This window comes from Euprymna scolopes, chromosome 5 (genome assembly GCF_053919585.1).
Source record: "Euprymna scolopes isolate OS-2025 chromosome 5, ASM5391958v1, whole genome shotgun sequence".
NCBI classification, from domain to species: domain Eukaryota; kingdom Metazoa; phylum Mollusca; class Cephalopoda; order Sepiida; family Sepiolidae; genus Euprymna; species Euprymna scolopes.
The window spans coordinates 109906721-109934673 of record NC_136486.1 but is presented as its reverse complement, the minus strand read 5'-3'; the positions used below and the strand labels follow the sequence as shown (position 1 = coordinate 109934673).

At 34.0% G+C, this 27953-nt stretch overlaps 1 protein-coding gene across 1 annotated transcript in view; it reads left to right on the top strand.

The window, feature by feature from the left end:
* The window catches only part of LOC145276951 (protein Wnt-4-like), a 580043-nt gene that overhangs the window by 470032 nt on the left and 82058 nt on the right, over positions 1-27953 (top strand). Inside the window, exon 2 of the mRNA XM_080128466.1 lies at positions 4802-5061. Within this exon, the coding sequence (XP_079984592.1) occupies positions 4802-5061 (260 nt within the window). The remainder of the gene's footprint in view (positions 1-4801; positions 5062-27953) is intronic.

Sequence of the window (27953 nt, the reverse complement as noted above, 5' to 3'; positions counted from 1 at the left end):
CAGAACATTGTTAATTCGCTGCCCGCATAGCAGCAGCCCTATAGGGCAATCGGGTTTCGATCCTGGCTTGAGGTAGTTGCTTGTCTAGCCGATCTGATGAGTTGTGAAACAGAGAAACAGTACGGTATGTGGATAACCATATATATATATATATATATATATATATATATATATATATATATATATATATATATATATATATATATATATAATCCCTAATAAACTGTTTTCTGCATCATAGCCCCATATTAAGCCAGTAATAGAACCTAAAACGATCTACTTTATAATCGGTAGTTCTACTCACTGAGCTACGGGTTAAGCACATATAATGATATCTGCGCTGTCTTTCGGGGATTCATAAGGATTAGTTTGTAATGTAAAAATGTGCACAAATTTAACTATATCCAACCACCATCAATTTTGCATAAAGACCTCATCACTCTAAAACCTTTTCTCGTTTTTAACGGACTAAAATTCTTTGTATATATATATATATATATATATATATATATATATATATATATATATATATATATATATATATATATATATATATATATATGAGCAAACAGTTAATAAAATATGTTAAAAACACTTTGAAATGAGTTAAAAACATATTTAATCTGAAAAAGAAACACTAGATAAATGGATAGTCCTTAGTCCGCGGAGTTTCGAAGAAATACTTTCCTTCTCATCAGAGGGTAGGAATTAGCAAAATGCGGGATCGGATTTTGCATGCAGAAGTATTTGATGAAAAAACAAGTAAGTCAAAGATCTTACTTGAAAACAAAATTAGTTAAGCAGAGGGAATATGGTACAGAACAAGGTGATTACACATGAATGGATAGTCTGGTGGAAGATAAAAAATCCAGTGACGGTAAAATCCAAATGTAAAACTTCAAGAAAGTTAAAAGAATTTCCACTTGTACAAGTAAAATCCAATATATATATATATATATATATACATATATATATATATATTTATATTTATATATATATATATATTTATATTTATATATATATATATTTATATATATATATATATATATTTCAAATACACACACACAGACACACACATACACACACACACATATATATATACATATATATATATATATGTGTGTTGTGTGTGTGTGCATTTGAAAATATTTTGAAAATAAAATAAAGAAAATTATTCTAAAGAAAGAAAGAAAACAGGAAAGAAAAAACTGAAATGAAGAACGAAGAAGTTACCGAAACATTGAAAGAAAAAAAAATGTCTAAATAAAAAATACTGAAAGAAGATAAGTTTTAAAGAAAGAAATAGAAACTTTAGTATCCTGAAATATGGGAAGAAAGAAGGAAAATAGGAAAAAGAAAGAGGAAAATAATATATTAAAATAAATATAAAAATGCGAAAAGATGTATAGTTTTCTTTTTTTTTTTCAGTGAAGCAAACAAAAAAAAAAAAAAAAGAAAACAACAACAACATCAAAGTCGCCGAAAATTCTTCTATACTTTTATGTGAAACGGAAATCACGATTCTCGCAAATCCTTTCGACTTGGCACCGGTTGTTGACTTTTCATAATCTTTGCAACCAGCGTTTATCCGTGAATCTGCTGACAAACACCAGACGCCATCTTGTGTATTGTAATTATCCCTTAATCGCTTAACAAACTCACATGAACAAGATCCGTCGGCGCAAAAGAAACAAAAAATTCTCACCAAACAAGTATAAGCTTGCTTCAAGGCTTTTTCAAACCATTTCAAATTATTATTTTTTCTTCTTTTCCTTCTTCTGTTGCTCTTGTTGTTGTTGTTCTTCTTCTTGTTCTTCTTCGTCTTCTTCTTGTTCTTCTTCGTCTTCTTCTTGTTCTTCTTCTTCTTCTTCTTCTTCTTCTTCTTCAGAAGGCATTAAAACAGAAACAACTAATTTATATGCATTCACAGAATCCAATATAGGAAGTAAATCGTTGTGATTATTTTTTTTTCATAGAAAATCAATATTTGGTTTGATTCTGGTTCACAAGTTAATGTTCTTAAAAAATGCATATCAATTTAATTTCTTCCAAAATATAATTTATACGCCTAGGAATGTTTTCATGCACGTCATCTTAAATAATGACTTAACTAACAACAACAGTTAATAAGAAAGTATGGTTTAAAGCGGATGGAAAGGAAGTCTGGATGTCTGAGGAAAAGAAAAGTGAGCGAGAAAAGGATGGAGGGAGAGAAAAGGATGGAGAGAAAAAAGAGAAAAGGATGAAACATTAGAAAATCGACCATACCAGTCATAATTATTTTTACTCTAAATTTATCCTCAAATGAATTTAGACAGTTCAGATTACAATAATAAACGGTGTGTTGGTCCCCCAACAAGAGGAGGGTGGGCCTGAAAATTCACCCTTGTCCGTTCGTTTGTCTGCACATGTCTCAATAATTACGCCTTGGATTATTTTTTATATTTTGCACAAATATTTAACATGATAGAAGTAAAAAAGTAACAGAACGGCTTTTCCGGAAAACTCCGGTTGTCCCACGATGGGTGTCTTTCTGGTTAAAATGGCTAAAATTGATACTTTTGTACTTATTTAAAAAAAAAAATGATGCCTTGGATTTTTCTAAAACTTTCTGAAAAGTTGTAACTAACTGATTTCTATATAATTTTGTTTGTCTATACTTCGCGATAACTCTTGAGTGTGACATGGGGGCTCTTTTAAGCATGATAAAAACACTCCATTTTTGGGACTATTTTACCATACTTGTCCAAAATTTTCTCTGTGTGTCTATTTAGCAGTTTTGCATGGTGCTGAACTCAGATTTACAATGGAGAGAGGGCCAAATGATGGATTAAATTATTTCTTTTTTTCTTTTTTTTTTTTGCATGGTACAGAACTCAAATGTACATATGTTAAGGCCTAAAACTGCACCGTTTGTTCATTTTCTCCAGGATTTGAGTCCCCTGGGGACTTTTGGGCCTAAATAAGGAGGGGCAAATACTGAACTTAGTCATTTTTTATGCCTCGTTCACTGTGCACTCACGGGGGACCAGTCATGCTTTACTTGTTTATCTGTTTTTCTGTAATGTAAAGAATTTACGAAAATTAGGATCCCCAAAAAACACCGGATAACCTTGAAAGTATTTAATTTATTTTTTATTCGGAGGGCACATAAATCTGCAAGTAAGACATAATAAACAGTTTTTTTATGAGTTTCTATTTATTTCCCTCCCGCAAAGACATAGTATGACATAAGGTCAATTGTTAATGTAAGGAAATCCAGCTCCTTAAAAATTTACCTTCTTGATTGAAACAAAAATTTAAAAAAAAAAAAATGTCTCAATCTAGAAGTTCTTCTTCATTTGCTGAAGACACAAAACAGTAAACGCAGTATTAGAACGTGTACTACACTTTGATCCTGGACAAAAGAAAAAGGATTTATTTATTTCCTTCCCAGCACAGGTAAGTGTGACACAAGATCGGAAAGTGAGATTAAAAACCGGTGCCCTAGAGAAAGAATAACAAGCAGCTCCGTCGGCATTCCCCGATAAGAGCCTCTGAGGCAATTAGCAATAAACTAAACTCTTCTCAAAGGACAAGAATGTAACGCCTGGAAGGATGCACCTTGTAAACCTGCACAGAACAGTGTCTCAATCTGACAGTAAACTCTGAGAAACAAGTATAAAATAATAGTGATTGTCGAAGACGTATCCTAGGTTGGTAGACCTAGAAAAGTTATCACTCTCATTTACAGTGTTGACATGATGAGCATCCTCTTGTTCTTATGCCCGTAATGGTGCGGTCGAGACGCTGTGAACGACTGTTGAAAGATTTGCTCAAACTCGATACAATTAAAATAATAAACTAAAGAAAACCAAAAAGAAAAAAAATCAAATCGTCGGTTAAATGCAAACTGAGGAACTCCAGTATTAATTCTGTGAGCTTCTGATTTCTGCCCATCAACCACTACTCTTATGAACTTATCAGAGAGAAATGATTTAATAATTGAGAGACATTTCCAGCTCTACCGTAGCTGGCAATTTTGTGGAGTAGACTTTTATGCCACGCCCTATCAAAAGCCTTTGATATGTCAAGGGCAATTGCCTTATAAAGGAAACCTCCATCGACAGATTCGCTAATCCTATGAGATATAACTGTTCATATCTGCTGTACGTCTAGCAGAACGGAAGCCATATTGCATGTCACTGAGGAGATTATTTTTGCTGAGGTTGTTTACTACTTCTCTATTTAACACAGATTCTAGCTACTTACTCATGACGCACAGGAGACTGATTGGTTTGTATTGAGAGGGAGATGAGCGATAACCTGAATTTTAAAATACGGAACATATTGATGAGGTTTTCCAGGGTGTTAGGAAGGATTTCTCCTTAAGACAACGCTTAGAAAGCTTTGTAAGTATGAAAGTTTGTTCTCTGTGAAGCTTTTTGAGCACTATAATAGGAATGCTATAATAGGAATGCTATAATAGGAATGCTATAATAGGAATGCCGCAAGGGCCAGTTGCTGTACTGGAATCAAAGTTTTGTACATGTTATAATGTAAAGTGGTTTTTGTAATGCAACGCCTTTTTGTAATGTAACGTTTTTTGTAATGTAAAGTTTTGTGTAATTTAACGTTTTTATAATGCAACGTTTTTTGTTATTTACCGTTTTTTTTTTAATGTAACGTTTTTTGTAATGTAACGCTATGACAAACTCATTTTCTTACAAATGAAAACACAATAACTTAAAATTATGCTATTTTTTTTATCTTAGCCATAACTAATTTATTTTATGTTTTTTTTTTGTGTGTGTATTCACAGGTACCTGGGGCTTTCGGGTTCCTATCAGGGTATATTGCCACCCGAAGACGAAGAGGATGGCAAAGCCCGCCGTTGCTCGAGCCTAAATTTTCTGATGCCGCGTCAAAGAGATCTGTGCAACACTGAGGCTAAACTACTGGAGGTGATCACCAAGGGCGCGGCCATGGGTATTGAGGAGTGTCAACATCAGTTCCGCAATCGCCGGTGGAACTGCACAACTTTTAATACCACCAACGTATTTGGGGAAGTACTTAACATCAGTAAGTAACACTTACCTTTATTCGTTATAAGCGTATTTTATTTTACACTAAAACGAGTCAGAACTTACCTTCTTCGTTATAAGCGTATTTTCTTTTACACTAAAACGAGTCAGCATTTATCTGGGCCAGAAACCACTCAAGAATATTTTCCGAATCAATGCCAAAAAATTGATATTGAATTTTTTTTTTACATAGACATCACCACTTATCAAGGTCAATAAGCCATTAGAGGATAAGGGTTAAATAGTGTACGGTAGTCAATATGCCAATACAGTAGTAATCGTTAATAGTCGGAATTTGGTAAATTTGATTACTTTAGGGGAACGGTTCATCAAGAACTTGTTTATGTTATATTTGAAGACAACCATATTGCAGTCAGCTGGAAAGCAGGCAAATGGCAGACAGTTCCACAGGCGTGCAGTTCTAAGAAATAAACTTTGTTCATGGAATTTACGTTTAGGTTTAGACACAGATAAAGAGTAGGGGAAATTATTGACTATACAAGTGTTTCTCGTGGAAGTTTGGCGGTAATGTATATATATATATATATATATATATATATATATATATATATATATATATATATATATATACTAGCAGAGAGACCCGACGTGGTCTGGGATTGAATGATGAGCAACGAATATTTCACACTCCTATATTTTTTATTGTCATCGAAATCCGTGAAATCGCCTGGGCGGGAGCTTCACATGCCTCTATGCAGTAACTTAGTCCTAAATGTATGTTATTCTACATTGTTTTCTAGAGAACCTACTGTTTCTTTTATAAAATTATTTTACATAAACTTCTTTCCAGTTAACGAAAAAAAAAAATACGTGCGGAGTTTGGATCTACAGACCACGTCATGCAAAAAGAAAAGAAAACAAAACCAACAAAAAACCAAAACAAAAATACCACATATATTTCCAAGTCTTATAAAATGCTTTTCAGTTAATGAAAAAGTTTAAGAAATTTACGTGCGGAGTTTGAACCTACAAACCGCGTCCTGCAAAAAAAAAAAAAAAAAAAAAAAAAAACAAGCTATCAACTTACCCAAAGTAGAATTTTCACGGCCCGTTGATCTATCATTGTTGCTAAGGAAAAATGGCTTTACCGATGATAGATAAATTAAAATAACGGTTTCGATGATATATTTTTAGATTGTTTAATAATTGATGTCTAATCGATATTGTAAAACCGTTCACAAAATACAAAGGTATCCAAACTTGTCTCCGTTCGCAAAACTAAACTTAACTAAATATAGCCAACATTATGACATCTTACGCTTTACATTTGTGTTCCCAAATTCATAGTGATCGTTTAATTAGCTTAGAAATGAATGGTGTATATACGCATATATTATAACATGTGCCAAACTTTATATATATCTAGTTTTCTAACTCTAACTCTCTAAAAAACATATCGGTACAGCTCAACGATTAGTAAGTCCCCCACGTTTGTCTTTCCTTTGCTTTTTTTGTCGCCCCTTTTTATTGCTTCTTTATTTTTTTCTTGATCATTGTTTACACGTGTTTCTTGATCATTGTTTACACGTGTTTCTTGATCATTGTTTATAACGTGTTGTAAAACTAGCTTACGATATTCAGTTTAAATTATGACTTTTCGTAACATTTAAATTTTTATACCTTATGTGGAGAAATGCGTGACTTACCTGGATAGACCACGTGCGGGTCGGTCACCGAAAATAAATAAAAAGAAAGAAAAGAAACGGTCAAGACTCTTATTTATAGAGTAGTGATCACGTGAGTTAGAAGAATATGCAAATAGAGGTGAACGATTTTGCGATATAAAAAGCCTGTGTTGTTAAGAGGAGGGGCAGACTGTTGGCAGAAGTCAGTGCTGTCAGACGTGCTTTAGAGTTTTATTATATGCTGTGCTCGAAAGTTGGGAGAGAGAAAAGAGAAGAGGAGGAACCAAGAAGACATCCTGCAGATACTTGACTTTGTGTTGGTTTTACCTTAAAATAAACTTTCTTAAATATTCTGGCTACTTATGCAAAGGACGACCCGTTTTTTTTTCGTGAACGTGGCGTCGACATACTCCATCTTAAGTAAAACGCCGGAATATGGCAAAATTCTCAGCTAATGCAGTAGACGAAACTTACTCAAGTGGAAGAATTGATATCACAGCATTGCAACTGTTCGAAATTTATGGCGAGAGCGTATCATCGGGTTTGGAATACACCACGACCGATTTGAAAAAAGTTTCTTATGAGATATTTTGCAAAGAGTACTTCATTAAGAATCCGCGATAGATGACCGAAAATAATCTAAACAATAAAAAAAAACTTAGCTACCCCATAAAAAACGAAATAGATTAAAACAAATAATAAAAGAAGAAGAATGAAACATTGTGTCATAAAAATAATTTATTTTGTTTGGTTTGGTTTGGTTTGGTTGTTTTGTTTCACGGCATATCAACCTTTTTCAAGTTATTTAATGCCAAATTCAGTTATTTTGGAAATAGTATTCATGTTGCATCCGATTATTTTGTAGGTTTTTATTCTTCAAGCCTTTTGTATCTTCAATCGTTAGTTTGTAGTGTTTGATTTGGTTGTTTTATAGTGGATTTTATCGTTTTTGTTCCCTGCACTGCAGAACATGAATGAGTTTTGCAATGGGAGAGGGAAAAAGATTACAGTATTAATGTTTGGTAGATTTTTAGTTAGGAAACCAGTCAGGAAGTGGGGGGATAGAAACAGAAAAGGGGAAATGGGAAGAAGGAAAAGGGGGGAAAGGTGGGTTGTTGTTTTTGTTTTTGGTTTTGCAGAACACAATTAAGTTTTGCAAAAGGAAGTAGAAAAACAAAAAGCATCAATATTTGGTACATTTCGTGTCAGGAACCCAATATCTTCAGACAGCCTGATCTGGTAGCACCAGAATTTATTTTGTACCTTCTCATTGAAACACAAAAAATAGTTTTCATGTGTTCCTACACATTATATTGCAAAATAAAAAATAGATAAAATGAAACTTATGTTCAGTTGATTTTTTAAAATTATTGTATTTCTATTTTCATCATTGAAATGACTATATGATAAATATATTTTTTCTAGCGTTTTAAAATTTGATCAGTCTTCGGCATATTTCGGCGGTTAGTGTAAGCTTCCGGAATATGCTGGTGCAACATCCACGGAAAAATAGGTCATTTTTTGCATAATTGCCAGATTTTGAACATGTTTGAATTTTTTATTCGAAAAATTGTGATTTTTGATTGAATTCTGTCTTACGGACGCTTTCATTATCTTGTGTCATTTTTATAATATTTTCGTGATTTTTAACTTGTAATTTAGTGTAATTTTATGTAAATTCTTAGCAAATATTTTTTACGACTTTTACATACAGTGTAGGAGATTATTCTGGGGTTGATTTACCGGTGGCACGAGCCCATTTGTTTGGTTGGCTATTTGCCCGAATCCTAAACCCAACCAACCAAACGTAAATAACGTCAACACAGGAGGGATTTATTACCGGGTATAAAGATTAAGCAACGCAGTCGGGATTGTAAAATGAAGACGGAAGAAATGAATGAAATAGAAGAAAAAAAAAGAAGAAAATGTAAGGAAGAGGAGAAGAAGAAATGTATAAAAAGGGAGAAGAAGAATACGAAGAAGAAAAGGAGAAAGAAGAATATGAAGAGGAAAAAAGAAGAACGATATAAAAGAGAAGTAAAAAGATGTAAAAAAGATATAAAGAAGAAGAAGAAAAATATAAAAAAGGAGAAGAAATATAGAAAGAAGAAAACAGATATGAAAGAGAAAGATTCAAGAAAGTAGAAAGATTTTTAAAAAAGAATAAAAAAGTTTATAAATAAGAAAAAGTTTAAAAAGAAGAAAGATTTTAAAAATAGAACGATGCAAAAGGAATGAGGATATAAAGAAAAATAATAGTAATAATATATATATATATATATATATATATATATATATATATAAGTGAAAAAAATATATATATATAAGTGAAAATGTCTTTGTGTATGTGTCTGTCTGCAAAATAACTCTGTCAATTTTCAGTCTAGAGATTCGAGATTTGACATAAGGAGTACTGCGATTTGGAAAAATCGTTTTAATCCGTTTTCGGCTAGAGATTTTGCTGTCAAGAGGTTAAAGTTCAACGACTTGAAACTCTATCAAACTCTTTCGCCAATTTTGAGTCTAAACAATTGAAATTTTAAATGTAGATTACTTGGACATGGATCAGACTTTTTAATTCAATTTGAGCCCAAAAAATAAATGATCAAAATCAGGGTTGAAGTTTAAAAAAAAAATGATATCTGCGGTTTCTACCAAATTACTCAGCCAATTTTTAATCTAAAGATTTAAAATTTTACATAATGGGTATTCAGAGATAGGGCAAGCTTTTTCATCGGTTTGGGTCGAAAATCTGAGCTGCCAAGGGGTTAGGGTTAGGGTTAGGGGTCAAAGCTGAAAAGACTTTATCTTTGCGGTGTTTAGCAACCTACTCACCCAATTTTAGATCTAAACATTTGAATCTTAGACATAACGGGTATTCAGAATGCGGCAAGAATTTTAATCAGTTTTGGAGCGAAAATTTGGCTGCCAAAAGGTCAAACTTGAAAGAGTTGATCATTGCAGATTCTACCAAATTTCTCCGCTAATTTTGGGTCTAAAGACTTGAAATTTTAGATGTAGGTAACTTGGACATGGATAAAACTTTGTATTTCAATTTAGTACTAAAATAATAAATGTTAAGTGAGCAAAATTGGGGGCAAGTTTTAAAAAAAATTGACTTCTGCGGTCTCTACAAAATTACCCAGACAGATTTTGGTCTAAAAATTTGAAATTTTACATAAAGTGTATTCACACGTAGGGCAAATTATGAACAGTACATCGGGCCAGAGCAAAGCCGGACTGAACTGCTAGTAAAGAAGAAATATATAAAAAGGAGAAAGATAGAAAGGAGAAATATATGAAGAATAAGAGAAGTATAAATGAGAAGAAGAAAAAGAAGAAGAAGAAGAAGAAGAAGAAGAAGGAGAAAAATGTAAAAATTGAAGAATGCAACTCCAACGAGTAACTGGGAGAATAGGAAAGGGTTAAAAAATTAAAAAAAAAAGCAAAAATAAATAAATAAATGCATGGAAAAGAAACGGGAAAGAAATAAACTCTAACGACAAACTGTGTTAGACGCCATCATCTCCTTCATTCCCGGACTATCGTATAAGGCTCTGTTATGAAAGAGGTGAGAGTGGGGGGTGGGGCTCTATCTCCTTAATTCAGCGATTGATGAGGTCCAGACCTGCAATAAAAACCACCATTTTGGTCAATTGTCTGAGATGTTTGTGGGGGAGAAAGTGCGGGTCCCGAGATACAAAAAGAAAAGCTATGCACCTCTCCGGGGCCCCAATCACTGGTCTGTCCGGTAACCTACAATTAGAAACCTCCCATAATCCGCGTCTGACCTCACCGGATTAGACATCTTTGTCATTGATACAGACAACATCGCTCAATTGATATCCGGGTGTTGGTGTGTGGTCGATTGGGCGCGGCGGGATGTGCTCATTCGTTTAGGCTCAGTTTTGGGCAAAGGATTGTGGGAAGGTCAAATATTGGCTGATATCATCAAATTGGGAAAATAATGGCGGACGAGATGAGTTGAATCGACACAAAGTTGATTGCCTTTGCAAACAAACGGCCATTTTATTTAAATGTACAATTTTGCCTTCTCGTCTTTTTGTTTGCTGATATTTTCTTCACCCTTGTTCTTTCTATTTTTTTTTTTACATACGTCCACACATTTTGTAAAAAGGCATTGTCGGTCGGCCGTTTACGTTTACGTTTGCAGTGACGTCCACGCATTATCATGAGGCCCTGTATGTTCGCCGATTAGTGCATCAATCTTTTATGTTTTAGTTTGATTTTTTTGTCACTAAACACGCAGATTGAAATGCTGATCATAAAAATGGCTATTCTTATTTATTTTTAATTTACATTTGTCATTCATGTTTTTTCCTACAAGTGAGTGAACACTTATCAAGGCCCGTTTGCCACGCGAGGATAAGGGTTAATTGAATATACGGTGGCCACCGGGACAACAGCGTAGTGGAAATTGAGTATATCTTAATTATTAAAGGGGTTGGCTCAAGTAGAACTTGTTTACATTAAATTTGAGGAAGACCATATTGTAGTCAGTCCGGAAGCAGACCACAGGCTCAGAATTCAACAGGCGGGCGGTTCTAGAAAATAAACTTTGTTCATGGAATCTATGTTTAGATTTAGGCACAAATAGAGAGTGGGAAGAAATATTGATAGTGGTTATGTAAGAGAGTGTGGACGCGCATATGACAGTAGTAGCAACAGCTGTATGCAAATGACCGTGTGTGAGGTGTCACAGCGAGGAAGAAGGAAAGAAAAAGATTAGTACAACGTGTTCGACACGGCAGAGTCTTGGTAAGCATATTGTAGTACAAGAAGACGTTTGAACAGGAGACACGACTTTATTCTGGAAGTACCTGTAAATAAATGTCTGTTGTTAGTTTGTATTTGTTTCCTTGCGACTGTTTACATACAACGTGTGGGTCCAGAGTGTTGACATGTAACGACTACGTTACAACCAGACGAGTGTTTGTTTGTTTGTGTGTGTGTGTGTGTGTGTGTGTGTGTGTGAAAGTCTTGCAAGGGGAGGGCATAGATCGAAGCTCAAACGAGCAGCTGTCATGGAAATAATATTCTTTGTTTTTTTTCTTTTCCGATTCATACGCTGTTCTCTTTGTCCTTTCGTTTATATTTATGAATATAATAAATGTGTATGCTATATTCGTTCATCTATATTCCTTTACTCTTTTTTCATCTTTTCTTCTCGCATTTTTTTTTCCGTATATTTTTTGCATTTTCTATTTTCCTTTTATTTTTTACATTCGTTGAAACTCTCTTACTATCCCCCATCTTTCTCCGTGGTTTTTTTTTTTTTAGATATATTTTCTTCATTTTCTCTGTTTACTTTTCTGAATATTTGAGATGAGGACTAGTTATTTGTACTAAACATTAAACTACTCGTGCTTAAATAATAACTTTATTGTTAAGAAACCCATACTTTAGATGGGGAAGGGTTTTTTGTAACTATTCTATACTTTCACCTAACACTTTAAAATATAAAAGCTACCTTAAAAATTGAATTTGTGTACAAATCCCATTTAAAAAAAATAGCACAAATAGTACTTCAGTCACATTAAGCAATGACAGAATTTCTTCTGTCCTCGGACAACGATTAGATTTGTTGGTTCAGTGAGCTATCTTCCCAGGCTTTACCTCCTCTGCAAAGATGCAGCCCATTTTGACACCTACATGCCGATGAAACTAATCAGCAAGTTATCATCGGCCACAGCGCTTAGAAACTGTCTATACCCTATATTAGACTCGATATGCTATGCTACATCCAGTCTTCGTAAGGCGCCAGTATTTGCGAGTTAAATTCATTTTTTACGCTATGCTTTGTATTAAAAGATAATGAAAAAGAAGTGCGAAAGACAAACAAAGGAAGGAATAGCAGAAAGAAAAATAGGTTTGCCTGTCAGTAAGAAAACAGCGTTTTTGTTTACAAACGGGCGATGTTGAAGGACTAAACGACGAAAAAAAATGACGAAGAAGATCGCGATTAAGAATAAGAAAAATAAAAATAGCCTTAAACTTCCCTTAATAAATAGTATTTAGGGTTTTCGTAGAAAAAAAACCAACAAAAAAAAAAAAACGAAAAGACGGTACGTAGCGTGTCCGGCGGACAACCCGCAAGAGAATATAAGTGAGTTCTGTTTGATTGACGCCATCTTATAAAGTTTTTAAGCGTTCGAAATAATATCGGAAACCAGTATTCCATTATTCCGAGAATCGCGGACAAACAATTTGTTCCAACGAACTTTTCGAAGAGAGACATCATTATTTCAATAACTAAAAACGAAGTCAATGCCAAATGAGTCTTGTGATGCCCCCCCCCTAATTAGTAAAATTTACAGACAATGTAGAAAACTTCCCGTGTTCTAATGGAAGATTATGAAGAGAAAATAATTAGAGGGAAGATTTGTGCTACCCATGTTTACAAAGACGCAGTTTTGATTGTGATGCTCCAAGGAATTAATAAAAGGTTTTATTATAATGGATGAGTGTGGCTGCAAGTATGTGCAAAACTTACATGAGATATTGGCTAGTAGTTTGATCGTTATTTCTTTATATGTGGCGTCTGCGTGTGCCAAGCTGTAATATTTCTTTCCGTTGGGGAATAATTAGTCCTATTTTATTAATTAGAAAAAAAAAGAAAAAAGAAAAAGGGTACTCTTGCATAATTTGACCCGAATTCTCCTGAATTCCCGTCAAGCATGGATCGGGCGAGACCGGCAATTATCGGTGTCAGCCGAGCAACATCGTAACAGACGCAGGCAGACTAATGAAAAAAAACAAAAAAACTAACAAAACAAACCGAAAAAAATACAAATGTAAATAATAAAAAATAACAAAAAAAACTATCTTGAAAAATGAAAATAAGTTTATTTCATTTTATTTTAGTATTTAATTTTTTTTTTTTTCAAAATATTTATCAAGAGAAAGTGTTTTTTTTTTCTCCCAGCAAAGATTTTTTAACGATATAATTGTTAGGTGTAAGTACAACTTTTTTTTTGTTTTTGTTTTCTTTTTTTTTTTTTTTGTAACCGTGTTTTTTTTTTTTTCTTGTCTTTTTTTATTTTCAAGACTTGTTGTTCAGTCAAGTTCTTTGGATGGCACTGCCCATTTGTACATCTCCAGGAGAAACCATTCTTTACACACGATCTTTTTTTAAGTAAACATTTGTGTTACAATTGTTGTTGCACCCCATTTTGGGGAGACAGCAATTTCTTCTCCTGAAAATATATTTTTCAGCTTTTTCTTTTTTTGGTTTAGCCGCTTTCTTCCAATTCGAATGTCGTCTGCTTCGATTTAGAAAGCGCTTTTTCTTTGGCTAATCAAACTCCCAAAAATTCAATTAAAAAAAAATAATAAATAATAAATAAGTAACTAATAAGAAAATAAAAAGTCACTCCCGTTAATATCACCTTAAAAATTACTAAAAACATAACAGAAAAAAATTTAAATAAATAAAATAAAAAGTCGAGTTAGCGTTTCAACATTTGAACAACGGTCGGCTGGAAAAAGAAAAGATAGAAGAATATCTATCTCTACAATTATATAAATGTAACATTGTCTGTTCGTTCCTTATAAACACCGACACGACTGAAAATATTTTCTTTAAAATTTACAGAACTTTAGTGTATAAGCCTGGGAGCGATCTTAGTTAAGTTTTGTCTCAGAATACCCCCGGTAATTACCGATAATTGATAATCGAAACTGTTATTTTAATTTATCTTTCATTGGTAAAGCCGATGTAGTAGTTTTCGATGTCGTGGCTTAGCAACAATGATGGAAAATGAGTGAAAATTCTAGTTGATAGCATTTTTTTCATTGCATGACGTAATTTCCTTATTTTTTTCATTAACAACAAAGAATTTTATAAGACTTGAAAATTTGCGTGTTTAAAAGAAAAAAAATGTTTTTGCATGACGTGGTTGTAGTTATACATACACACACACACACACACACACACACACACACACACACATATATATATATATATATATTTGAAAAATTGCCGGTGGGGGGGTACAGGATTTTATAACGGCTAAATACAGACCAAACAGCATAATAAATTTAAAAAATAAAAAATAAAAATAAAGGTTAGCTAACCAGGTTTCGTTCCTCACTTATCAAAGCTAAATCCAGGAAAATACGATTTCAAACAAACAAAAAAAGTCATGAATATGGCGAGGGTAGAAAAAACAGAAAAAAATTGGGGAAAAATTACATAGAGACTAAATTAAGTCCTAGAAGATTTTCTTTTTTCTGCTTGCAAAGAGAAGGTCTCAAAGACTTAATAAAAAGAGTCTCTAAAATTTTCAAATGATAGGGAGAGTACAACTTACTAAGGATCGTAAACATGTCAGCACTGAAATTCGTGGCACACGTATGGTTATTTATAAGATGGTCACAAAGCACAGAACCATACGTATTACTCAGAACACCCGAGGGTGAAAAATTTGCATAACGAATTTTTGAAGGCATATGCTGTTTCAAACGAAAATCTAATCTTTGCGATGTTCGCCCAACATAGTGCGCACTGCAACTACATTTAAATAAATAAATAATAGAATTATTATGGTGTGGGGGGGAGGACATTTTTGCGAATAGACGGCAAGGCCTAGTAGAAAAAACAACACGCGGGTTCGATGCAAAATAACACCGTTGCACACGCACGCACACACACACACACACACACACACACACACACATATATATATATATATATAAGAAAAAGAAAGAAGAGCAAAAAGAAAGAAGAAGGAATAAAATAAGATTATAAATTACGGAATTGTACAGACTTCCAGGAGAAAAATTTTTCGTTTCACAATTTCGCTTTCTTCTACTTCTTTACCTTCAAATATTTCATAAAGATGCCTCCCCCCCCCCAATGTCTTCAATTTGGAAGCTTCTTCCCGATTCCACCCACAAAAGAAAAAATTGTTTGAGTGTCTGAATGGATTCGCCATTGCAAACGTTTGTGTAACGTGGTGTGGCCGTTATTTTGAACTGCGGCTCTACAGTTCAAATCTCTTTCAGACCCCCCACACCGTCTGGTACCGTCGCAAACGAAAGAAATAAACAAAAATAAATAAATCCGATTCGACATTTTTTTAAAAGTGCAAATGAAATGAATTTATTCGTGGTTCTTCCAAAACAACGCATTTCATTATTTTTCCAAATGTCTCTCCGCACGCACATATGCTTTTCTAAAATATCTCTGTCGCTTTCATCCCACGCAGGCGCCATCCAGCGATTTCTCCTCCTCGATTTTAACACGTCTATCTTGCCTATCAAGCACATTGCTTATCCCAGACCACGTGGAGTATTTTTCTTTCCTTTTCTTGTGAGGCAAGCTCGCGTACACTTGTTAATTTGCATATCTGCTTTAACGGCTGTTTCTGCTAATATTTTCGCTAGCATGTGGCTTCTGCTGATCTTTTTACACGCGCCCACATGCGCTCTGTTACATTTTCTTTAAAAAATAAGAAGCCATTGCTCTTTCGAATGAATTCCTCCCAGTCATATTTCTTCACCACCTTGACTCACCCTCCAGGAACCACCAGAAAAGATACCCAGTAATCCCCATATGCACTCGTTTGTTTATGAAACAGAAACTGGTAACGAGTGAAACTCGTCGAGGCCTCCATCTTAATTTGCCTTATCTCTACGAGCCATGCCTGTAGTTTTCATACACCACAAGATAAAAATAGATAAAACTTTATTTCATTAATGTAAAAGAAAAAAACAGAGAAACAAGTCCATTAAACTCTTTGTTGTAAAGGAAAATAATCACAATTTCCGTTGAATACATTGCAAAAAAAAAAAAAATAAAATAATTAAAAAAAAAACATCAGCTTTTCATATGCAAACATGAAGTAAGAAAACAAAAAATATGTTCTTAACAATCTTTGTGTTAGAAAAATACGAAAAAAAAATACGTCCATGGCAAACTTTCCGTTAAATAAGTTGCAAAAAAAAAAAAGAAACATTCTCCTTTTATCCCCGAATAACAACTATAAAGAAACTACAGTCAAGAATACGCTTGTATACAGGCATCAATAAATAAATAAATAAATAAAAATAAAAAAAATGTCTTTTGGTTAACTAACTCCTTTGCACAAAGTAAACCGAAAAATACGTTCAGTTTGTATTCGCGCAACATTAACGCTTGCCAGTTTTAGAAACTCCGTGTATGTGATGTAGATATTAAATAGCTTTGGACAACTAATTGGACGTTGTACTTATACTATATATATATATATATATATATATATATATATATATATATATATATATATATATGGTGGTGGTTGTCACTTCTTGACGGAAGAAGACCATTTATCCCTTGCTTTATTGTTGATTACTCATTCATTTTCATGTATTTTTGAAATATATATATATTTTATATATATATATAATTATATACACATATATACACTTACACACATATACACATATACATGTGGAGATGTGATCAAGATGCATCAATTCCTATTTTGTGTGGGAGCTAAGGTGGCTCTACAGACCAGCCCTGTTCTTACAGTCTGTTGCAAAGGTCACACTTAAACTGAGATTGAGGGATACCAACTGGTGCTGCTTTACTGTGGACGCTCATATGACGCTTCAGGCTTCCACTTGATGTACAGACCACAGAGTAAACAGAACATCTGCCATGTTTTCCCCATCAAAGAAAGATTGATCTCCAAGTGAACGCTTGTGGCTAGTAAGGCCAGCTCCGGATAAAGTCATTTTACCGCATAAATCACAGGTGTGGTTCTGCATGAAATCCTCCGACAGATCTGATATATTTGACAAATTTTTCTTCCGGATATCACGCTTCACTTTTGCATGCTCATATTTTTCTTCTCAAAACTATCACAGCCATGATAGACCAAGGAACGCCACTTTTTATTATCATTGGAAGCACTTTCCCAACTAATATATATAAATATATGTATATATATGTATACATACATATTTATATGCATATATATACATATACACATTATATATATATATGTATACATATATATATATATATATGATGATTGAAACGTCATGTCAGACGAGTGCCACTCTCTCAGACACTTAAATTCCATGACCCAAAAAATGACTTTCATCGTCACAGGACCATTTTAATAGACACATGCCTGAGGGAATATCTGTACACAGATGATGTTACAGAGTCTAAGCTTTGTACGACAGCTAAGTCTCTCTCTCGGTGCAAAATGTTGAGATCCAGCAACAAGCAAGAGCAAGATAGCAAGCAACAAGTTAAACTGAAGACCACCGTAATGCGGGTACTGGTCTCCCGCTTTATGGTTTTTTAAATCAGAGTTTTGCTTCTCCTAGAAAGGTTGCCTTCAACACGGCTTACGGAAGCCCTCTCCACCTCAACACACATATACATACACACAAACACATATGGTGCTAGTTGGCCGTTGACACCGAAAATGGGTTCATTCATAGACATACATACATACATATATACATATATATATGTATGTATATATATATAATGTATACATATATATAATGTATATATGTATATATATGTATATAAATATGTATATATATATGTATATATATGCATATATATGTATATAAATGTGTATATATATGTATAATATGTATATATATATATATATATGTATATACATGTATATATATATGTATATATGTATATATATATGTGTGTGTGCATATATATTTGTGTGTATATATATGTATATATATATGTAAACATTTCCACACACACACACACACACATACATATATATATATATATATATATATATATATATATATATCGTAAACATTTCCAAGTTGGTATCTGGGGGCGCGTTTAATTCACTGCGGGTGATGCACCCTTGAATAAACTCGCCTGGCGGGTACGCGGCACAATGGTATTCCACATAATGGTGTATTAGCAACCTGCTGCAAGATGCCTTCCTAAACCTGTATGTTAAGCACATGTTTGCCGCAGTGAATAGTGACAGTTGAAGTGTGTGCGACACAAAGTTGCACCTCGTAGATCACCTAAAACACTTTGTAGCTGGGGCTGCTATGAACTTACTCGACATTGCCCGAATCATATATTTCTGTAAGGATACGATATTTTAGACAAAAAAGGAAAATATTATTGTTATGACTATTATTAGTAGCCTTCTTATTACTATTGGTAGTAGTAGTAGTAGTAGTAGTAGTATTCATAGAAGTGTCCGTAGTAGTAGTAGTAGTAGTAGTAGTAGTAGTAGTAGTAATATTCGTTCTAGTAGAATTCCTATTAGTTGCAGTAGAGTAATATTACAGTCCTCTATAATATAAATCTCACCTGTCTGTTTAAATGTATGTATGTATGTATGTATGTATGTCTGCTATAACTTTCGACAGAGGCGACGGATTTTCGCGACATTGGCAGCGTTTTAGAGCTCGATCCTTCGGACGACAAATATCGATAAATTGGCTAAAAAATTAATTGCTTCACTCTCAAATGGGCACTTTTCTACAGGGTGGGGTCGTTTTTTTATGCCAATATTTTCGAAAGTCATCTCCTCTTTTCCATAGCCTTAATTTAAACATTCATCACGTCTGGTTTGGCGATGGGCGCAACAGAAAAGACGTCACATTTTTTTCACGTTCTCTTCCTCCTTCGCGGTACGGGTTCGAGCTTGCCTGCCTACTACCACGTTTTTTTTTTTTGATCAACACACACCTCCAAACACCCGGGCAACGCCGAACACCCAGGCTTGTTATTACTAAAATTGAAGAGCCAAAAGCAAAGCTAACTACATTTGTATAGTATTGTGAGTTTTTCTCTGGAGAAACTAGTTTCGATTTTTCAAAGAAATGGCCGAAAATTAACAAAGCTCTCTCGTTTCTCAGCGCTGTTTACCAATTTGTCGACCCAAACGTCCAATTGTCTCGACTGGTTGGTGAATGTCTGACACGAACCAGTTATAAGCGACAAATACTGACCCATTTCCCTCAAAACCCTCACCCGAATCACTGACCCAAATGCGATAAAAGCAATTGATCATCGCAGCGAGTTTCCCTTGTTAAATTCTTATCGATGTCACATCCGCACTTCGATTATCGATTTTCTTTTTTGTCTTGTACATCATAGTAATTGTTGAACAGCCGGACAATCGTTTTCAGCTGAAATATCATTTAGTCAGCTTTCAGAGTCTTGATTAATCTTTCGTTGTTGGCTATCTCAATTTCTTTAGATACGAGGTGTCTTCAATAAATTGCCTGGCTTTTTGTACTGGCATTTAAAATTGTTGTAGACTTATGAAAATTCAGTATGTTATTGATATACATCTTACGAGATGACTGACCAATTTTTATGATTTCAGGTTCAAATAAACAGCTACTGCAGGAATTGGAATATACCCTACTAAAGCCTGATTTTCACAGCTGGTGAATTTCAAAAATGCGATCTGGACTTGAGGACACTTTAGAAGAACGATATGCAATAAAACGGTTTTAAACGCGGAAAAATGCAACGGAAACGTATAGAATGCTTCAGACTGCTTTTGGCCCATCTTGTATTAATCGAGCATTAGATTTTGAGTGGCATACGAGATTAGCAAAAGGCAAGGAGTCTGTGAGGGATGAGGAGAGGTGTGGGAGGAGTAGGAGTCAGAACACCAGAGTTGATTGGACAAATAAAGAATTTCATGGATAAGAACAGTCGTGTGTCTATAGAGATAATCAGTGCACAGTTTGATGTAAGTCTGCGAATTGTATACGTAACTGTTATCGAGGTACTGAAAATGCAGAAGATTTGCGTGAAGTTTGCCCAAGGTTGATCAGAGAAATCAGAAAGACAGTGTCACAACTAAGATGGCATCAAGACAGTTCCTTATCCCCTCTATAGTCCAGCCCTTACTCCTTGTGACTTGTCATTATTCCTTAAGCTCAAGGAAAACCTTATAAGCTTTCGTTATAAAACAATTCCAATCGCTGCAACCTCTATCTCACAGAAGAGATGTTGCGAGTTTGTCTCTGCTTTATCGTTATTTTCATGGAAAGTGTTCGACTGAGCTTCAATCTATGGCCCCCCCCTCGCAAAACTTTCACAAGAAACACTAGACTAGCTGAAAAAATTATCAATAATTTTCCCCACTCTTTATCTGTGCCTAAACCTAAACATAGATTCCATGACCAAAGCTTCTTTCTTAGAACTACACGCCTGTGTGATTGTTTTTCCGTTTTCCTGCTTTCCAGCTGTCTATAATATGGTTGTCTTCAAGTCCAACGTGAACACGTTTCTGATGAGCCGTTCCACTTAAGTTAACAAATTTACCGAACTTCCATTACTATCGATTACTATATTGTCCTTTTGACTACTCTACACTCTTTAACCCTTATCTTTGAGTGGCCTATCGGCCTTGATAAGTGGTGACGCCTATGTAAAAAAAAGAAAGAAATAAGCTGTTACGAGGGTCATTGAGAAGTTGTTGGAACGGTACAACAAGTGCATTGCAGCAGCAGGGGAGGTAACTTCGAAAGGGGATTAGAGTTGCATTAGTCTAACATCACTAAAAGTGCCTATACGAAAAAAGAAAAAGCATGGAAACTTACTGAAAGTACATTGTATATCATTGAACGTGAGGGGCAAAATGGTGCACGCACAATGGTTACTATTAACTTGTCTCCAGCCTCGAGGACAAAGTTATAAACGAGGTCGGATTTTAATGTGGGTAAAATACAATTCCTCTAAATTGTATGCTCTGGATTAATGCAAAAAGAAATATTAAATCTGGAAGGATTTCTTGTGCACTAACCGAGGACAGAATAGCTGATGCGTAGTATCAGAACAGAAAAACATTTACAAGAATTCTAATATAAATAAAAGCCATTAAACGTTGTTTAACATTGTTGTTCAGCAGGTGTATAGAAATATTGTTAGTGTTCTTTCGCTGCTTCCAATTAGAGGAGTTTCTATGCTGCTTAGTAATGATGTAGCCATGAGTGTAGTGATAGGTTTCCTCGTCTCGGATCCCGTGACACCTTTACGATTCTCAGTATACTTCAATCACAAAGACATGCGTCCTGACACTGTAGATCAGACTAGACAATTCCTATAATGACCTGCTCCATTTTGATTGCGGTATAATGCTGGTTCTATACATTTCTAGGTGATCCACCCTCCAAGGCTTTGCCTTCTCTTTTCTTGTCTCTGAAGGGTTAGTGTATGGCTGATTGCCTGTAGAGTCCCTTCCGGGGAATATCGATCGGGGCTGCACAGGCATATTTTGCAGGATTAGAGAGCCCCTTCTCTTTGGGCTCTGACTTTTCAATCCTATTTTCCGACCCTTGTTCACATTTCTCCCGGTGAGAGAGAAATAAATAGCCAAACTAGAGCAAAATTGTTTTCGTAACACTGTCCCTTGGGAAGAGAACACTGAGGAGACGCAAGAGTGAGAAAAATGCGATGCAATAAATTATTATTCACTGAGTATATAGATAGAGAGATCTGGTAAATGGAACAATCACTGTAAGTGTATTTTTTTGCGTTTTCCCCCCTAAAACTACGTTCTCTTGCTAATGATTTAATTGGGGGAGACTAGTGAAATATGCTATGACAATGGACGCATTGAACGTTAATATGATCTCTCAAATGAATAGCCACAAAAATTTACCCCACCAGAGCAAGGAAGGTTTCTTTATGATGGTTAAATAATTGAAAATCTTGAAACGTTTGATATTAATCTAAAATGAGTGCTAATATCTTCACCTCTTTGCCACACAATCAAACATACCTACACACGAAAACACATATCTATCTGTCTATCTATCTATCTATCTATCTATCTATCTATCTATCTATCTACTATTATGTAAAAGTTATTTTGCGTCGGACTGTGTGAGTTCCTTCTTCCTAGGTTCCGAAACGGCTGAGCCTATTTGTTGCAAAGTTTACGCAAAGCTAATTTATATGTCTGGCAGTGTTCTTAGATATGTTTTGTACAGAAATTCATCTGATAAGTATCGAAAGTTGAAAAAGAAAAACAGATCTAAAAAGTAATGGCTTTTCTCTCTTATCAATGAAAAAGAAGAATTTTTACAAGGGAATATTTTAGTTGCACCGGCAAAAGGAGATAATAAAATTTGAGCAAAATATTTCTTCTTAAAAAGAATTATAATAACATAGAGATATAACGTAGTGGTAGAGCATTCGACTACAGACTGAATGATCCCCTGTTCAAACCCAGGTGTATCTCACAATTTTATTTTATTTTTTTCTTATGAATGATTTCAATTTACAATAAAAAATAGGTACCATTTCAAATCGCCGCAAATAATTTATTCTATAATAGTACCTACGCAATGTGCATGAATTAAAATATCATGTTTAAGCTTATTTGTACGACCGGACAACGCCGGGCAACCAGCAAGTATATATATATATATATATATATATATATATATATATATATATATATAATTATATATTATTATTATTATTATTATTATTTACTATAATAATTATTAAATACCTTTCGGGAATCAGTCGAGAGATTCGAACCCCTGCAACAGAAGTTATGTCTGGCTTCATTAGCAAGGACCTGAATCATTCGGCTACCGTCAACCGCGAGAGATACAGTTGAAATGTTAACATTGATTCTTATTAAATGTTTTTAACATCAGTCAGAGTGATCTAATCTTATATGACGATCTGCGCGTATAAGCTAAGTTGACCGACGTTATTGTATCTATTCACACACACACACACACACATACACACATATATATATATACACGCATACACACATACACACTGCACATACATGTTTGGAAAATCGATGACATAACTTCGATTTATGTTCTATATATGTATATATTGCCGAAAATATTTATTACAATTAATTAAAACAAATACTGATGAATATTTTTGTAAATATCTAAAAGATACAATGTGTGTGATAATGCGCCGCTATTTTACATTTCGTATAAATAAATATCACTCACTGTCACTGATCTTTACGTTTGACTTGAAATAGAAGCACTACATCAGATCCGTTGCCAAAATCATTGGAAAAATGGTGAGGATCGTTTTACTGCTCCAGAGTGTATCTTACTCCCGACGCAATCCTCTATCTAAACACGAGTCAAATAGTTCTAAGACAGGGTCCTGGTACGATATTTGGGGGTGAAGCTCCTAAGAGTACATTTTTCCTACCTTGACAGGGTAGAAAGCCGTCTACAGATTTTGAAGGCGAGTGCTCATTCGCCTCATATTGTCTTTCTCAGAGAAGAGACGTGGCGAGTCTGTCTCTGCTGTATTGTTACTTTTATAGTAGATGCTCGGATAATAGGCTAAAAAAATATTGGAGAGATGTATGTTTTGGTTTCGATTCTAGCTGACGGCACCCTAAATGATATGTGTGTTTTTTTTTTTTTAGTTTTGATCTCACTACCGTATATTAGGTTTAATATAATAAGCGATAGATAATTGTTTCTATAATAATAAATGCGTAATAAACATGGATTATACAGCCATATTTAAACGTATCTTATAACAAGAAAACGCCTGGCGACCTGTGAATACACACACACACACACACACACACACACACACACACACACACACACACACATATATATATATATATATATATATATATATATATATATACTAGCAGAAGTACCTGTCATTGACTGTGTTCAAAACAGCCTACAGAAAATGGACTGTGATTGATTAAAGTATGATAGGTTATGAAAAGGAGGGGGTTGTAAAGAGATAGGTTTTGATACTCAAACATTTAACCCTAAGCAAAATATGATGAAAGTAAAGATAATTTTCGCGAAAATATATTTTTTTATATCAACTTTGTTTCCATTCGTAGCCAAGAGTGACCAACAAAATGATTGTTCATTACAAAGTGAAAATGTTATATATATAATAATATAAATATACAAGAAATAAATGTTTCCATAATCAATTAAAGTTACTTTTATGGTAGAAAAGTTCATTTGTTTTTATTTTTAAGTAGTTTGTAAAAAATTTTTTTTTTTTAATTAACGAATCGGTTTAAAAAAATCAAAATGGCAGCGACTTTTAAATGGAGAGCCCCGTTTTTAATTTGAAGGAGGGACACCTGAGCATTCTGTGTTAACAATTTAAGAGAGTTCCGTGAACGTAAGAAATATTTATAAACATAGTGTAATGTTTTCCGTTATTCTGTGCTTGCGGAATATTCGATTATGGCATGTGTAGTTTATATAAAAATTCATTTAAGTAGTTATCGCCTAAAATTTCGTTTTAATTTCGGGTCGCTGAAATTATTTCAAGTAAAAAGCATTAAAAACTATTAAAAAAAACATGAACTGAACTTTTATTGATTATGGTAACATTCTTGTATATTTATTTTTTCGGGTAGTGGTTTGTTGGCTTTTCTGCTAAACACTCTTACTAAATAATATCGACGAAATATCGTAAAGCAAAGAAACAAAAACAGTTTTGAAAAATAATGAAGCCTTACTTGATTTAGTAAAATAATCCGAAACAGCAAAATGGGATATTAAAAAAGTAAACACGTAATTATTTTAGTTTTTTAAAGCAAAGACTCGATATAAATATGAATAAGAAGAAAATGGCGATCTTTTCATGCAGAACAGCTTCGTTTCAGTTTTACAGTATTGAACGGTGTAGTATTGCGCCGTCGGATTCAGGGTTGTACTATTGTAATGTAAAGAACACGCAGAAAGGTTTGTAATCAACTGAATTCCTTCTAGTACACTGACAAAAAAGCTTAAAGAGATATATGAATAAAAATAAAGAGTAAATGTTTTAAAAAGACACGTAAATAAAAATAAAAAGTAAATGTTTTTAAAAAGACACGTAATCAAGTGAGCAGGATTTGTTCCTTCTCTTGACACGATAACAAGTAATGTTCTTATTTTTTATTATTTATCTATTTATCTATTTCCGAAAGAGTGCCACGTGAAGTGGAGAAGGAAAGAAAACAGAGTTATGCAAAATTTGTGTCGAGAATTGTCTAAAGTTCTGACTTCTATTATTTTTGGCTTTCACTTTAATAAGAACGTGAATTTATGAGGTGAATTTATTCGGCACAGTACGAATAACTCAAAATAATAAATAAAAGCTAACGTGAATTAAGATTAAAGTTAAGGTGTTTTAAAAAAACCTTGCTAAACTTTGTGACATATTCACATTCTATGGAGGTCAGGTGCGAACGAACACCCAATAATTTTATTGTACCATATTTCTTCAAACTGAAACATAATTATCAATGTATACTTTCGCAAATAGATAGGAAAAATCTTTGTTAAAGTTTGTGCCATATTTCCATGGAGTACAGGCGCAAATGCAGACCCCACAATTTTATTATACCATCCCTATTTAAGTTGAAACATACTTATCAAAGTATTATTATGTGCATCTATATCAAAAACACTTGTAAACGTTTTTTTATCTTTATTTTTTATTTCCATACTTTGGGGGCAAGGCGCGAACGGAGACCCCACAATTTTTATGAACCACCGTTCTGCCAGATCAAACATACCCCTTCCTGATTCTCGATACATCTTCTATCATTATATGTAATCAGTTTTTTAAAATAGTCAACCATATAGGAGCCTACTCGTGACCACACACACACACACACACACACACACACACACACACACACACACACACACAGACGTTCAGCTTTATATATATATATATATATATATATATATATATATATATACACATTATAAATGGTTCACCACTTGTTCTTGAAATATGATTATCTACTGACCGGAGTTTCGTCGCCTACGACTCGTCAGAGTGGCTGACGAAACACGTGTCGGTGGATAATTATATTTTAAAAACAATATATATGCCGCTCCCGATTTAGGGGGTACCAAATTGGTAAAAGGGGAAATTATTCCCAACTTGCATTTAGGTAAAAATTCTCTTTCGTATAAATAATTGAATTCATTCAAGACGTATCGCAGTAACAAAAACAAATAAATAACACACACACATATATATATATTAGACAGTAAGAGGAGATTATAGATAGATATATAAATACTCGTTAACATACACCTTTCACGATAAAGCTAGAACCCAGAATTAGATAGAATCGAGGAATTGCATCGACAACAGACATCGCCAGGCCCAAAGTGGGTTTCGATGTACTGCATCTCATCAGTGACGTGCTCCGACATTGGCGCGAACCCACGTCGTCGCACTCATGAAGTGTGCAATACTGACGACCTTACCATATGGGCCACGGCGCAATCTATTGGCCATGCCTTGATTTTTAAATTCTTATATTTTTATCGTGAAAGGTGTATGTGAACGGGTATTTATCTCTCTCTCTCTCTCTCTCTCTCCCTCTCTCTCTCTCTCTCTCACTATATATATATATATATATATATATATATATATATATATATATATATATATATATATATATATATATATATATATATATATATGAGATACTTAATCCATCGGAAAAAGAAGAAGTCTTTTATATGTTCATCAATGTTTTTTTCTCAAGATGGCTTATTTCGTAGAAGTCGATATTTTAAAATATATAGATGCGCCAGTTATTTTCAAAGTTTTGTAGTTGTCAACGTAAAGAAACCCGTATAGATAATCGGAAGTCTAGGCGAACGCATATTTTTTTGAAGGAGTATACAAAAGAAATTTAAAGTAAAATAATACAAGAATAAAATACCAACAAAATATACCGCCGTCCTCCTGCCCGTCTTAACCATATTGTCTCATTAATTCACAATGAATAGCAGTCAAGCCGAATTAGAAAAGACAAGTAATAATAATATTAGGATCGGTTACGAAAAATAAAACTATAAGTAAAAAAAAAAATAACATTATATCATCATGCGACCCCTTCCACCTGAAATCTAATCGAAAAAAAAAAAAACCGTTAAGAGTATCAGATATCCGGTGTGTATGTGTGTGTGTGTGTGTGTGTGTGTGTGTGTGTGTGTGTGAGAGAGAGAGAGAGAGAGAGAGAGAGAGAAAGAGAGGTTGAGAGATATGGAGAGAGGGGGAGGATAGAATAAAGAAAAGTAGAAAGGAAAAAAAAATGAAGAAATAAGATGCGACGGATATCGTTGAAAGAATTCGAGGAAAACCCCTCCAAAAATCGAAACTGTCACTCAGAAATAAGTCGAGAAAACAAAGAAATGAAAATAATTTAAAAAAATAAAAAAAATTGAAACACTCCAAAGGTCTCAGTGCCTCGGGCAGGCTTGC